The sequence below is a fragment of the Lissotriton helveticus genome, chromosome 3_1 (genome assembly GCF_964261635.1).
Source record: "Lissotriton helveticus chromosome 3_1, aLisHel1.1, whole genome shotgun sequence".
Taxonomy (NCBI): domain Eukaryota; kingdom Metazoa; phylum Chordata; class Amphibia; order Caudata; family Salamandridae; genus Lissotriton; species Lissotriton helveticus.
Window position 1 is genome coordinate 356,972,304 of NC_136061.1, and position 13,993 is coordinate 356,986,296.

Here is a 13,993-nt window from a genome sequence, read left to right on the forward strand (position 1 = left end):
ACGCACCGGTCACGAGTGCTCCTCGACCGGACACCCACAAGTCGGCCACGCTCGGGTCTTCCCCAGGGGGCGGACCACGGACATCAGTCGGATCGACGAAACCGTCAGCTTCCTTTACGAAGCAGGTCTCGGACTCCCTCAAGCGCCTTAAGGTCAAGGCTTCAGCATCGGAACCGAAGACTCCTTCCGCGCCGAAGCTACAAGACAAACCGAAGGCCTCATCGGCACCGCTCGTCTACACGTTGCCGCCTAAGGTGGCGCCGAAGGCCTTTGCACCGCGGTCAGTGCCCAAAGACACCGTGTCGACGTCCACTCCACCGGCTGGGTCAGTGGGTCCTCGACAACCTTTGGTTGAAGAACGGTCGGAGCATTTCATCGATGCCGACACCAGCAAACTCACGCTCTACAAAAAGGAAGATTACTTCGCAACCTTTGCAGTCCTTTACAATTCCTCTGAAACGTAAAAAGCCTGCAGCAGACACCCCCGTTCTGGTGGAACAGATTCTTCCTCAGCATAGGCGGAGTGCCACACCTTCACCCACGCACTCAGATGGGGATGGAGGTGACCAAGATGAGGAGTACAGCTTCCCTGCTCATACAGAGCCTGATGAGCAGCAGGAATCCTGGATGGATACTGGTGATCAAGGGGACCAGCAGACGGTCCAGGATCCACAGGTCACGTGAAACAGTCCCCCACTGAGGACTCTGCAGCGTTTAATGCCTTAATCGAAAGGGCAGCTGCAAACCATAAGGTGGAGATGCATGCTGACCCCGTGGAAGTGGACTTCCTTTTTGACACTTTCTCTACTGCTGAAAAAACTGTCAAGACTCTCCCCATGTTGAAAGGGGTCCTTAAGCATGCGGCAGACATTTTCAAGGAACCCACAAGATCCCGGGTGGTAAACCCACGCATCGAGAAGAAATACAGACCGGCACCTGGCGACCCCACCTACATACGGGGCCAGTTGCCTTTGGACTCTTTGGTGGTCTCTAATGCCCGCAAGAGGGCAAACTCCCAGACGACGGGTGAAGCTCCTCCCCCAGACAAAGAGTCAAAAGTGCTGGAGGCATCTGGGAAGAGGGTAGCAGCTCAGGCGGCCAACATATGGCGCATCTCAAACACGCAAGCTCTTTTGGCCAGATACGATAGGGCACACTACGACACCCTAGAGCAGCTGTTACAACACCTCCCAGACCAGTTTAAAGAGGGAGCTGAAATGCTTATCCAGGAGGGGAAGCTCATCTCCAACGCTGCTATAAAGTGTGCGCTAGATGTTGCAGACACAGCAGCGAGAGCGATCAACACTAGTGTGATGTTGAGGTGTCAGGCATGGCTCCGCATCTCGGGGTTCAAGCCAGAGATACAAACTACTATCCTCAACCAACCCGTTAATCCAGACAGGTTGTTTGGCCCAGAGGTGGACACCACCCTGGAGAAGATTAAAAAGGATACCGAGACTGCCAAGTCCATGGGGGCTCTCCAGTCACAACAATTTAGAGGGAACACTTTTCGTCGCTCAGGCACTCGAGGTGTTAACAGAGGGCACATGTCGCAGCAGACGCCATTCAATAAAAGTGGCGCACAATCCTCCTACAGCAAGCAGGGCAGAGGTGGATACAGAGGAAACAGTGCCAAGGGTAGAGGCAGAGGCAACAACAGTTCCCGTACCTCTGCCGCCAACAAACAGTGACTCCCTGTCACTGCCCCCGACCATCCAACACCTGTCGGGGGGAGACTCCAACAGTTCCTGCCCGTCTGGAAGTCCATCACCACAGACAGGTGGGTCAGGAAACTTATCCAGTTCGGCTATTGTTTAGAACTGACATCCACCCCACCACCCATGCCCCCAAAACACCGTCCTATGTCAGCAGAGCACTTGCACTTATTGCAGCAGGAGGTTCTAGTGATGCTGCAAAAAGGCGCAATAGAGCTCGTGCCGGTGGAGGAGGAAGGCACAGGGGTTTATTCCCTGTACTTCTTAATCCCAAAGAAGGACGGCTCGCTCAGACCGATTCTGGACCTCCTCCCCTTAAACCAGTACATTCTTTCGGAACACTTTCACATGTTGACACTACAGCAAGTTCTTCCCTTGTTACAACAGGGAGACTTCCTCGCAACCTTGGACCTCAAAGATGCTTACTTTCACATACCACTCCACCCCTCCCACAGAAAGTACCTCAGGTTCACCATCCACAACAGGCATTACCAGTTCAATGTGCTCCCCTTTGGAGTGACCACTGCTCCCAGAGTGTTCACAAAATGTCTGGCGACAGTGGCGGCACACCTTCGGAGACAGAGTATACATGTCTACCCTTATCTGGACGACTGGCTCGTGCACGCAAAGTCAGCCCAGCAGTGCGCCGCCGACATGACCCACACCATTCACCTCCTTCACAATCTAGGATTTACACTGAACTACCCGAAGTCACACCTCCAGCCAGCCCATGTGCGGCAGTATTTAGGCGCGACTATCAATACTCTGGCTGCCACAGCTCAGCCAAACCCAGCGAGGATCGCCAACATCCAGTCGCTGATCCAAAAGTTCAGACCACAACACTCACTCCCAGCGAGAGTGTTCATGCAGTTGATCGGCATGATGGCCTCCTGCATCTTCATAGTCCCGCACGCAAGACTCCATATGCGTCCGCTCCAAGAATGCTTAGCGCATCAGTGAACTCAGGCTCAAGGACAACTGAACAACCTAGTGTTGGTGACGTGTCGGGCATACAACTCTCTGCATTGGTGGAATCTACACAACCTTTGCAAGGGCCGACCGTTCCAGGAGCCTGTGCCACAGATTACTCTAACAACGGACGCGTCTCTCCTAGGATGGGGGGCTCATGTGCTCCACTATACGGTGCAGGGACTATGGACAACGCAACAAAAGAAGATGCACATCAACTACTTGGAACTGATGGCAATCTTCATGGCACTCAAGTCCTTCAAAGTACATCTGTGCAACAAAGTCGTGTTGATCCGGACGGACAACATGACAGCCATGTACTACATTCAAAAGCAGGGAGGTACGCACTCTCCACATTTGTCTCATCTGGCTCAGAGCATGTGGAAGTGGGCCATTCAGAGGAACATCTTCCTCATGGCGGAACACCTCCCGGGCACGGACAATCAGATGGCGGACCTGCTCAGCAGGTACAGCCACCAAATGCACGAGTGGGAGATACATCCATCAGTACTCCACCCGTACTTCCAGCAGTGGGGTCATCCAGAGATAGACCTGTTTGCCACGGAGGAAAACGCAAAATGCCAAAGCTTTGCCGCCAGGTTCCCTCACCCACAGTCGCAGGGCAATGCGATATGGATGAACTGGTCAGGCAGATTTGCGTACGCTTTTCCCCCAGCGCCTCTCATTCCGCTGGTGGCAAGAAAGCTAAGGCAACACTCGATGACACTCATCCTAGTTGCTCCAACCTGGGCGCGACAACCGTGGTACACCACGTTCCTCGAACTCTCTGTGGTACCGCATCAAAGACTGCACCTCACACCCCGGCTCTTGACGCAGAACCGTGGAGACATTCAGCACCCAGATCCGCAGCAGCTCAATCTGGCGATCTGGCTCCTGAGGTCTTAGAATTTGGTTACCTTGATTTGCCCCCTGAATGCATGGACATCATCCGGGAGGCAAGGAAGCCCACTACCAGAGCTTGCTATGCAGCAAAATGGAAGCGGTTTGTCATCTACTGTACCGAGCACGCTATTAACCCGCTCGATGCCTCCATTCCTAATATCATCTGCTATCTGTTGCATCTTTACAAATACAATCTAGCATACGCTTCCATTAGGATACACTTATCCGCCATAGTGGCTTACCTCCAAAACAGGCAGCATCTCTCTGTCTTCAGGGTGCCTGCCATTAAAGCATTCCTGGAAGGGCTGAAGCGAGTCATCACTCCCAGAACCCCGCCAGCTCCTGTGTGGAACCTCAATGTGGTGCTCACCAGATTGATGGGTCCCCCATTTGAACCTCTGCATTCATGTGAACTTCAGTTCCTCACATGGAAAGTGGCTTTTCTCATTGCCATAACGTCTCTACGACGTGTTAGTGAGCTACAGGCGCTCACCATCCAAGAGCCATTTATACAGATTCATTCAAACAGGGTGGTGCTGCGCACTAACCCCAAATTTCTCCCTAAGGTGGTGTCTCAGTTTCATGTCAATCAAACTATCGAACTGCCCGCATTCTTTCCCAACCCAGAAACAGTAGCAGAAAGGATGCTCCATACGCTTGATGTCAAAAGAGCGCTTATGTACTACATTGACAGAACACAACCCTTTAGAAAGACACAGCAACTCTTTGTTGCCTTCGCAGCTCAGCACAAAGGCAACCCCATTTCCAAAGCAGGAATAGCCAGGTGGATCGTTAAGTGTATTCAGATTTGCTATCAGAAGGCTAAGCGCACTTTAACGGTCCCCCCCAGGGCACACTCCACACGCAAGTTGGGGGCCTCCATGGCATTCCTTGGTAACATTCCTTTGGAAGACATTTGTAGAGCAGCCACATGGTCTACACCACATACGTTTACCAAACATTACTGTGTGGATGTGCATTCCAAACAGCAGGCAGCTGTAGGACAGACTGTTCTTAAAACACTTTTTCAGACTTCTGCAGCTGGCACGGGCGGCCGCCGTTAATGGAGGGACTGCTATGTATTCTATGCTACAGATATGAATTTAGCAGCCCACATGCCTCGAACTGAATATGCTACTTACCAGTATGCATCTGTTCTTGGCATGTAGGGCTGCTAACATTCATATCGCCCGCCCTCCTCCCCGGCGCCCGTAGCGGGTGCAGACTTTATACTTACACTTTATCTCTAGCATGGCCATCACTTTCACTGTTAAACTCCATCTTTGCCACAATGGCTAAAAACAATCTGGGGATGGAGTCGATGCCCATGCGCACTGTAGTCCAGGGGAGGAGCCACCTATCTCGTGATACTTCGAAGACTCTTCCAGGACAACAATGTGCAATCATCCGGACCCAACACTAGGCGGCGATCTATGCTACAGATATGAATGTTAGCAGCCCTACATGCCAAGAACAGATGCATACTGGTAAGTAGCATATTCATTATTAGCTACTTTAATGCTTCTTCGGAAAAACAGCCTTTAATTTCACACGTCGTACTGCAGGTCAGGCTGTCCACATTACAAAATCCTGAAACTCTGCAGTCAGAGAACGAAAAGTAATTGCAAACTGATTTCTGATCTCTGTCGCTGAACCCAAAGCAGCAAATGTGACAAGATAAAAACAAGATTTTAAGGCATCTTTGTTGCTACTTCACTTCCTGACGAAATGGAGCACCTGTTCTATGTCAACTTGCCAGAACGGGCGAGTTGGCAAGTAGGTTTTTCGAGGCCGGGTATATTATGACCATAGGCACAGTTCAAACAGTCCTCAATATTATCCCTATTGAGACTGGCTTTCTCATTGGTCCAGATCAGAAGCCAGAGGCTTAGTGAAGCCAACTTAACATCATCCATGACGTAATTGAGCCCCAGCTCTTCATCTATAATAAAGTGGGAACTACATGGCGGTAACCCCAGGAGTTTCCTACAGAACCCGTCTTTTTTGACCTGTGGGCAATTGATTACCTCAAATAGGTGCCCTGCAGGTCTAAACGGGCAGACACTTACATTTATATATGTTCATCTTTACTGGTACATCTTTACTGGATTTACACTGGCTCTACATTGAAAGCCGGGTTAAATTTAAAGCCCTTTGCTTTATGCATAAGATCAAGGAAGGGTTGGCTCCGGCCTATCTACAGTCTCTCGTCCAATAATACTCTCCATCTCGCCTTCTTAGATCCTCATCCCAAGGGAACTTTTTGATCCCGCATTTCAAACTGGTGAGAATGGGCGGTCGCTCCTTCTCCTGTTTGGCTCCCAGGCTGTGGAATTCTCTCCCGGTCACACTGAAACTTGAGCCATCCTTGATGAAATTTCGCAGAGACCTTAAAATCTGGCTCTTCCCTCAATGACAACTGCTAGATCTACCTTAGCGATATTTCAAGCGGCGCCGGGAGACCCCATGTGGGTAGCTGTGCGCCTTATAAATGTAATTACAAATACAAATACTGGTATAGGCTTAGAGCCTATACTCTTGGCAAATCAAAAAAGAGCCAGATGCTTTTGAAAATCTAATAATACTAATTATAGTCATTAAATAATTGAAGACAAAACATAGTCGTTTTGTGTTAAAGAAATAAGAGAATGATCTACTCATCCAGTGGCTGAATTGCACAGTGTGTAAGTGGAAATCCTGGTCCCAATCCCAGCTTTGCCTTTGAGAAAAATGTGATCCTAAGCAAATTACTGCACTCTTACTCGTTTTCAGTATCAAATCTATAAACACTTTGAACTAAAACAGATCCTGGTGTATGCTAAATAAAAACCTAACTTGTATATGGTTTAATAGAAAATGTTTTGTCATATACAAGAATATTGTCCATGTATATAATGCATTGATAAATTGACATCTATTGGTTCCCATGATGGTAGTTTTGTCAGGATTTGGAAGTAGGGAATTCTTAAATGTTTCCAAGTGCATGTTTGAAAACTATTACTTTTAATAAATGTCAGTTCAATGATATAAACCAATGCGCTTTTGTTTAACTCCATTTTCATGTGAAAAAGTATCTTGGTTTTAAATGACATTTGTTTTGTCACTCTCTCGACGGCTGTGCTCATGCTTTGGGTCCTTATGCCAATCCACGCCCCTGGCTTTGTTCTATAAGAGCTCTGCCTATGAATCTTCTGGCTTGCCCATTTCTCTGCAGCTCCAAACATTGTTCCAGGCTTGTTTTTAAAAATAACTGTATTACAGTTCAATTCCCTAATTTTTTGAGAATTTAAGATAACTTATTTGGTAACCGTCCCTAGGATTTGACCCCAGATTCTGGTGTGTAATTTCCAGAAAAATTGTAAGGGGTTAATTGGAGAACTGGTCTTAACGTGTTAGCGTGTCTCCAAAAAGGAGAGTTGCCACCCTGTGGGCTTTAGGATTGTGTTCTCCATTGTTGGGTTTTCTTCATTTGGAGGAATATTCAAGAAAGCCTAAAATTATTGCTAATAAAAAGAATGAAAAAGCCAAGAGCACCTAAGCTAAAGCGCCTAGCACACACAGCCTTACTGGAACAAGATCTGGCAAATGGCCCTCGGCCAGGGGAATTGTAAGTGCTGGCATAGAATGCATCCACAGCAGCTCTGCCAAAAATATAGCAGTGGATTTTTGACATATGCATTTTGCAAAGAGCAAACGAGACCCATATGGTAGGGCGCTTTACATAGACAGGAAAACATGAGTAAACCCAAACAATGCTGTAAATAATAAAATAGCATTCAGGACATTAATCCTATTTACAACATAGAGAGGGTAAAATACTTGTTCATCGGAGTGAGACAATCTTATGTACAATATGTACATTTGGCAAAGGTGGGGACAGCAGTATTCATTGTAATGCGCAGTGGAAGAGAGAGAGTGTACAAGGGTCCTGAAAGAAAGGCTAGCAGAAGGTGCTTAGTATGTGAAAGCAGTAACCGGAGGGTTATTGTGAAGCACAGGAAACAATGGAAAGAAGTAGAACGACGAATAGCACACCCTTTATATGAAAAAAGCAATGTTCATTACCCTAACAAAATGCAACTTTTGAACAAAAAAATTAAAATGAATTGTTAATCTGCTGATATTTTGAATGTACCATAAGAATTCATGTAGGCTAATGCATGACTGTGCCAGACCCGATAAATAGCACTGTAACCAGTGAAGACCCGATAACAAACAGTGGCGGGAGGATGAGCCGGAACGCCCTGCACGGAGTGGGTTTCCAGCCCGCTTTGCAGACTATAGGCAGCGAGTGTCAATTAAGAAATTTGAAAACACCCCAGGACTTTGGCGGCAGCCTCAGTCAGCTTTGGAGGTTTTGTTTTTGAGGGGGTGGGGGCTCAGTCCCTGCCTTCTAATGGCTGCTGCTGCTTCAGTCTCAGAGCAAAGCATTTGCAATGCAATAGTTCTCACATTTGCGAGAGTTTGAGCTATTGGAATTGTAAATGACAATGCCTTTTATTTGTGTTTTGAAAACCTGCAAGTGTGCGTAAACACACACTTTGTACTTCTAGTCGTTGCTTACAAGAAGCAAGGTTGGCAGCAACTGTGCCTCTTTTACTTACTGCCAGCCTTACTTCCTGTAAACAAGGACTACAAGTACAAAATGTGTGTTTAAGCACCACATGCAGGTTTTCAAAATACATAAATAAAAGGCATTGTCATTTACAATGCCAATAGCTCAAACTCTCGCAAATGCGAGACCTATTGCATTGCAAATACTTGTTTGTTTCAAGTTGGCAGGTCTACTGTGCCATTAGCTCACACCAGTGTTTGATTGTTCCCTCACGGTGATTGACAGAGAGAGGGGAAGAGCTGAGAGAGTGTGTGCCCTTAGTTTACTGCTGGATAGCTTCTGCTTTTATTGCGAGAGTGTCTATAGACCTGCCTGTGTTTGAGATCATGTTCTAATGCTTTTTAACACCTGCCTTTATCCTGTTCTTTCCTCACTGCTTACTCTTGGAGATAGAGTTCGCCAGAAGGGCTTGCCCCAGAGGTACTGTCTAATCATCTCTTGCATTATGCCCCAGCTGTGCTTTGATTGTTGTCAGTGAATGAGCAGGAGTGCCCAACAATCACAATCACCAATCCACATTTCACTGGTGCTTGTATTACTCTATGGGATGTAAGAGGAAACACCCATTGTCGGGAACCCTTATGATGGGGACAGTACCCGTCTCGAAAGTTGGGATTGGGAACACATTTGTGTGGAAATATTCACATTGCCACTCATTAAGAAGATGCTGTCAAACATCGAAGTTTGGGGAGAGGGGTTGGCCTAACGGCTAAGGCGCTCGACCTCGGACCTGGGGAACTTGGTTCGAGTCTCGGTAACGACGCCAAAAAAAAACCCTGTGATTCTGGGCAAATCACTTAATCTCCCCGTGCCTAAAATGAAAGTGTGTCCTCATGTAACGTAACTGGTGCTATGTAAAGCGCTCTGATAACTGATTCGGTTCGGTTCTAGTTCGCGCTATATAAAACTCTGCCAAAAAAAAAAGAAAATGAGGAGTGAGGTGGTTATGATAATCAAGGGGGGCGGGATATGTGCAGAGATTCCAGATGCCCAACATTGCAAAGAGGTTTGAGCCATGAGAGCCCCCACATGGGTTTAAATCCCCACCCCTTTATATTCAGAATTACAGCACTGGGGACTCTTTTATTAGGATTTCTTCTTTTTCCCCAATGTCAGTGCTCAGCTTCGGTTGATGTTTACCACAATTATGACCGATAACTGAACAGAATAAAACTAGAAGGGAATGGCCCTTTCAACTTTTATTGAAATTCTGCACCTGTAAGCAAGGGGACCCATTTATTTCTCGCCAAGACCCCAGGCTTAGTTTGCTTTCCAGTTGGGCCTTTAGATAGGTGCACTCATTCTTATCCTTGTCTAGATTGTGCTCAAAATACATATTCTGCTGCGCCAAATAGTGATTAATGATTTGTGGTGTTAATTTATTGCATTGTAGAGGTAGAACAGAAATTCTGAAACATTGTCTTTTTGCACAGCTTGGATCTATCAGAACTTGCAAAAGCTGCCAAAAAGAAGCTGCAAGCGGTAAGCACTAATGTTATTAGTCTTTATTTTCTCGGGCTGACTCATTAATTCAAAATAAGATTCCACTGTGCTTTGCCGTTCTGTCTCGTTTGGTCATAGGGATGCTGCAAAGTCAGGGTTGCTTCCTTCCATCATTCTTGACTTGAGAACACATTAAGCAGATTCTTTTATTTTCTTGCGGGTTAAGGACACATTAGTTACTTGGATCATAATTAGTATGAGCCTCTCTTACTTGGTACTATATGGTCACAGCACATTTCATTCTTCTTTGGACTTTCACCCCAGACGCCCTTTCTAACTTCTGGAACAGTATACTGGCCACTTATTTGGACAAAAGATAGTTTGTTCCCAGTTGGAGGAACAAACCTGGATTCTAGTTTAACCAACTGTTTGTATATCCAGGGAGGTAGGTGGCTCTTATATCTAATATGGACATACTACACTATGGTTTCTGTTGAGCAGGCTGTGTTTTTTTGGTCTCTGGTGGATAGCCCACACTATGCAATGGACAGCCCACATTGTTGGGAAGCATGCCAAATGAAACTAATATGACACAGCAATATTGGATCACAGAAAGACTCACCACCCTTTAATCCCAGTCCACGCTTTGTTCCCATTTGTACAGACCACTGTTTGTTCCCAGTTGGGTCTCCGTCACTGTCTTTTCAGTTGCATGGCTTACACTTTGTACTCAATTGGACAGACAGCACTAAGTACCCACATGGACACACCACCCTGTGGTCTGTGTTTGACAGATCAAATGTTAACTGTGTACTCCTTCCTCCTCTTGCAGTTAAGCAACCATCTATTTGAAGAGTTGGCAATGGATGTCTATGATGAAGTTGACCGACGAGAAAATGATGCAGGTAAGAAGCAGGACTGTAACTTATAAAGAGTGAATTGGACCCATAGTAGAATGAAGAAAGGTTGGAGACGGCCTTTGACAGCTAATCTTTAATATTTATTAACACAGAAAGCCGTAATAGCTCAAATTATCTGAGTGAAAACACATGGCAAAATTATTATTTGAAAACTATGTGCATAACAATTTTTTCTGATATATTTAGAAAACTTATTTCTGCTGCATGAACTTGAACACCATTTTATCTTTTACCACAATATAGGAACTCTGAGATATAAAGTAATAAAAAATTCAGATGAGAACTTTCTTCTTTAGAGAAGGTGGAGATCAAGTATGAGAAAACAAGATTCCAATCCATATTAGGAGTACATCTTTATGCCTGGCGGGAGATATTTGGCCACATGGGCATTCCCAAATCGTTATTTTGATTATTTATTGTGAAGTAGCCAGTTTCCACCTCTATCTCTTAAGAAAAAATTCTGATGGTAATAGAAATATTTTTTACTTTGGCTTACAATTTGACATTCACTTTATTGGCAATGAAGGCCACATGTGTGCCCTTATTAACTCATTAGTAATGTGATAGCAGTGGGAAAAAGCTATACATTTTTTGGCGGCAAGCAAGGCTGGAGTAGTAGGTGTTCTATGAAAGTTGTTTTTTAATCGAGGCAATGAAAGTGAAATATATTGTATTTTAATTGGATTTATATAGCACTTACTACCTGAAATCTGCATCAAAGTGCTTTACATTTACTGTACTCTTAGTAATCATAAATTACAGATTGCAGTGTATTCCGAACATTTTGCCAAATTTGATAGAGGAATGTCTCCCTAGTGGCACCTGTTCAAAATGGGCTCTTTGGTTTATACATGCATAAGTGACCAAGGACCGCGACCAAAATCCGACAATATAAAACTCACATACATTTAAAAAGAAAACAAGAAAACACAGTGTAAAGATACCAGTTACACAGCAAAGTTTAATACAAAGATGATTAAGAAAATACATTATTAAAATATATAGTCTCGGGGGCGTGGCCGGCGATCGACCAAGATGGCCGCGTTCTGGTGAGGCTCCGAGGGTGAGACCGTGGCCCAGTATTAATCCGGCTACTTATCCTGTCAAGCAGTGACCCAGACGCAACGACCAGATAGCGGAGGTGATTCGGCGTGCAGCGACCCCTCTCCGAGCTCGCCACGACACCGGAGCCCTGAGCTATGTCGTGTGCTGGACTGCGGCCTGCATCGGCGCCAGAAGCACCGGCCTCAATTTGGAGGAACGACCGAGGGGGCGCCATTTGCGACCATCTTGTGGAGGCGCGGGGCTGCATTAGACATCTGGCGGCGGGTGAGTGTTGACTCGGCTGACAACCCCCGCCCCCCCCCTGCCCGACATCACCTCTTAGAGGAACGCGCGGGGGGAGGGATCGCTGCTCCCCCCCCCCCCCCCCCCCCCCCGCCGGAGGGACTGTGCCCGAGACGCCGGTGAAGGCTACCAACACCAGGCCCGGCCGCGGCCTGACTCACGACCCTAGCGGCCCACCACAGCCCGCAGCAGCGGAATTCACTCCTGCTTCCACATCGGCGGCTAGCTCACGCACCTAGCAGAGGGTCCCCACCTTCCCCCTTGCTTACCAGTGACACAACGACCGCAATAGAAGCCTGGGACTGGTGTCCCCGAGAGGCGCCTGACGACGTGTGGGGGGACAGGCTTTGCCCTCCTGGCCTACCGACCCAACTCCGGACTGCTGCGCCTGCATCGGTGTGACCCGGAGCGGCGCCCACCCCCCTTGAACCACAATGGGCGGCAGGGGCAATCGTGGGACCCAGCAAAGCAAATTAGATAAATTTGCTTACACTAAGGACTTTCCCCCGCTGCCGGAGCCAAAAAGAACCAGCGTAAAGGGTGCAGAGGGTGGCGCGGTTTCGGCCATAACCCTGGAAGACATCATGGCGGCCCTGACGCAGGTGCAGACCACGGTTGGGTCCATCTCAACGGATGTCACACTTCTGCGGGCGGATCTACAAAAGATGTCAACGAGGGTCTCAGCAGTGGAACAGGTCACTACGACACTTACCGCGGACACGGCGTCGCTCTTGAAAAGGGTGGCGCGGTTGGAGGAGGACAATAAATTCCTGGCAGACAAGATGGATGACCAGGAAGGGCGCTCCAGGTGCAATAATATCCGCCTTATTGGCCTGCCAGAATCGGAAGGGGGGCCCGCCATGGACCTATATGTGGAAGACCTAGTAAGGAATGTGCTGCAGCCAAAAGGCCTCTCCAAGTTCTTCTCGGTGGAGCAGGCGCACAGGGTCCCGGGGGGGCGTCCACGCTCCGGGGCACGACCAAGACCCGTTATAGCGCGCATATTCAATTTTAGGGATCGAGATGCCATTCTGCAAATGGCGAGGGTCGCGCCGCCCATACGTATACAGAACTCGGAAGTTTTAATTTTCCCTGACTACACGACGGCGGTGGCGGCGAAACGGAGAAGTTTTATCGAGGTGAAAAAAACATTGCGATCTCGTGAGTTGGCATACTCCATGCTCTTCCCGGCGCGCCTCAGGGTGGTGGCTGAGAAAAAAACTTGGTTCTTTGACACGCCGGAGGAGGCGCACGACTGGCTCGAAGGATGGAGACCGGCGGAGGGCTCTGGCAAGCAGAACGACAGGCGAAGAAGAAACGGACAACCCGACGAGCATGAATTGACCGGACAAGAGGAGAAGGCCGAGACCGACCCAATCGAGGACTCTGATGACTGACTCCTGCTGCATTAAGGGAAGTGTCTGTACCTTTTTATTTCTCCTTTTGCTGAGAACTGTAGCGGATGTGTCGAACTCGTCCTTATGGACACTCACCTTCCTTGGTGTACTACTGAGACTTTACAAATGTACTGGGACTCTGACACTGTTGGGGGCTACTGGTCCCCCTTGTACTTTCACCACCCCCCCCTTACGCTCTTGTAAGCAACGTTGTCCTTTGACTGGGGTAGTAAGCACTCTGCTGAGTTGGGGTGGTGGGCAGTTTGGAGTCCGCGAAGCAGGGAGGCAGGGAGGGGGGAGGGAAGGGGGAATGTTTTATGTTGTTGGTTATGGTTGTGGTTGCTGCGATACACTTAACTACACTGATTGGCATGGTGTTGGGAACCACAGAAACGAGTATTTGTCTACTGAGCACGCTGATTCAGGATGATGGGGGTTGACACACTCTTGGTTCAACCGAGAGGTGGGACTACTGTGATACCGTCTCTGTCGATACTCTCCTGGAATGTACGGGGCCTGGGGGACAAAGTCAAGCGAGGTCTGGTCCTGAAAAAGATCAAAAGGGAGGGGGCTGCAGTGGTCCTCCTACAGGAAACGCACCTCACTGGCACGGCTGTAAAAGCTATGGATCGCTGGGGTTTCCAGATGATGGCACACTCTGAGTTCACCTGTAGGTCCAGGGGA

At 47.8% G+C, this 13,993-nt stretch overlaps 1 protein-coding gene across 10 annotated transcripts in view; it reads left to right on the plus strand.

The window, feature by feature from the left end:
* The window catches only part of GIT1 (GIT ArfGAP 1), a 534,945-nt gene that overhangs the window by 306,578 nt on the left and 214,374 nt on the right, over positions 1-13,993 (plus strand). For all 10 annotated transcript variants that reach the window (XM_078680041.1, XM_078680045.1, XM_078680044.1 and 7 more), the window contains exons 9-10: positions 9,636-9,684; positions 10,478-10,550. In XM_078680041.1, the coding sequence (XP_078536167.1) occupies positions 9,636-9,684; positions 10,478-10,550 (122 nt within the window). The remainder of the gene's footprint in view (positions 1-9,635; positions 9,685-10,477; positions 10,551-13,993) is intronic.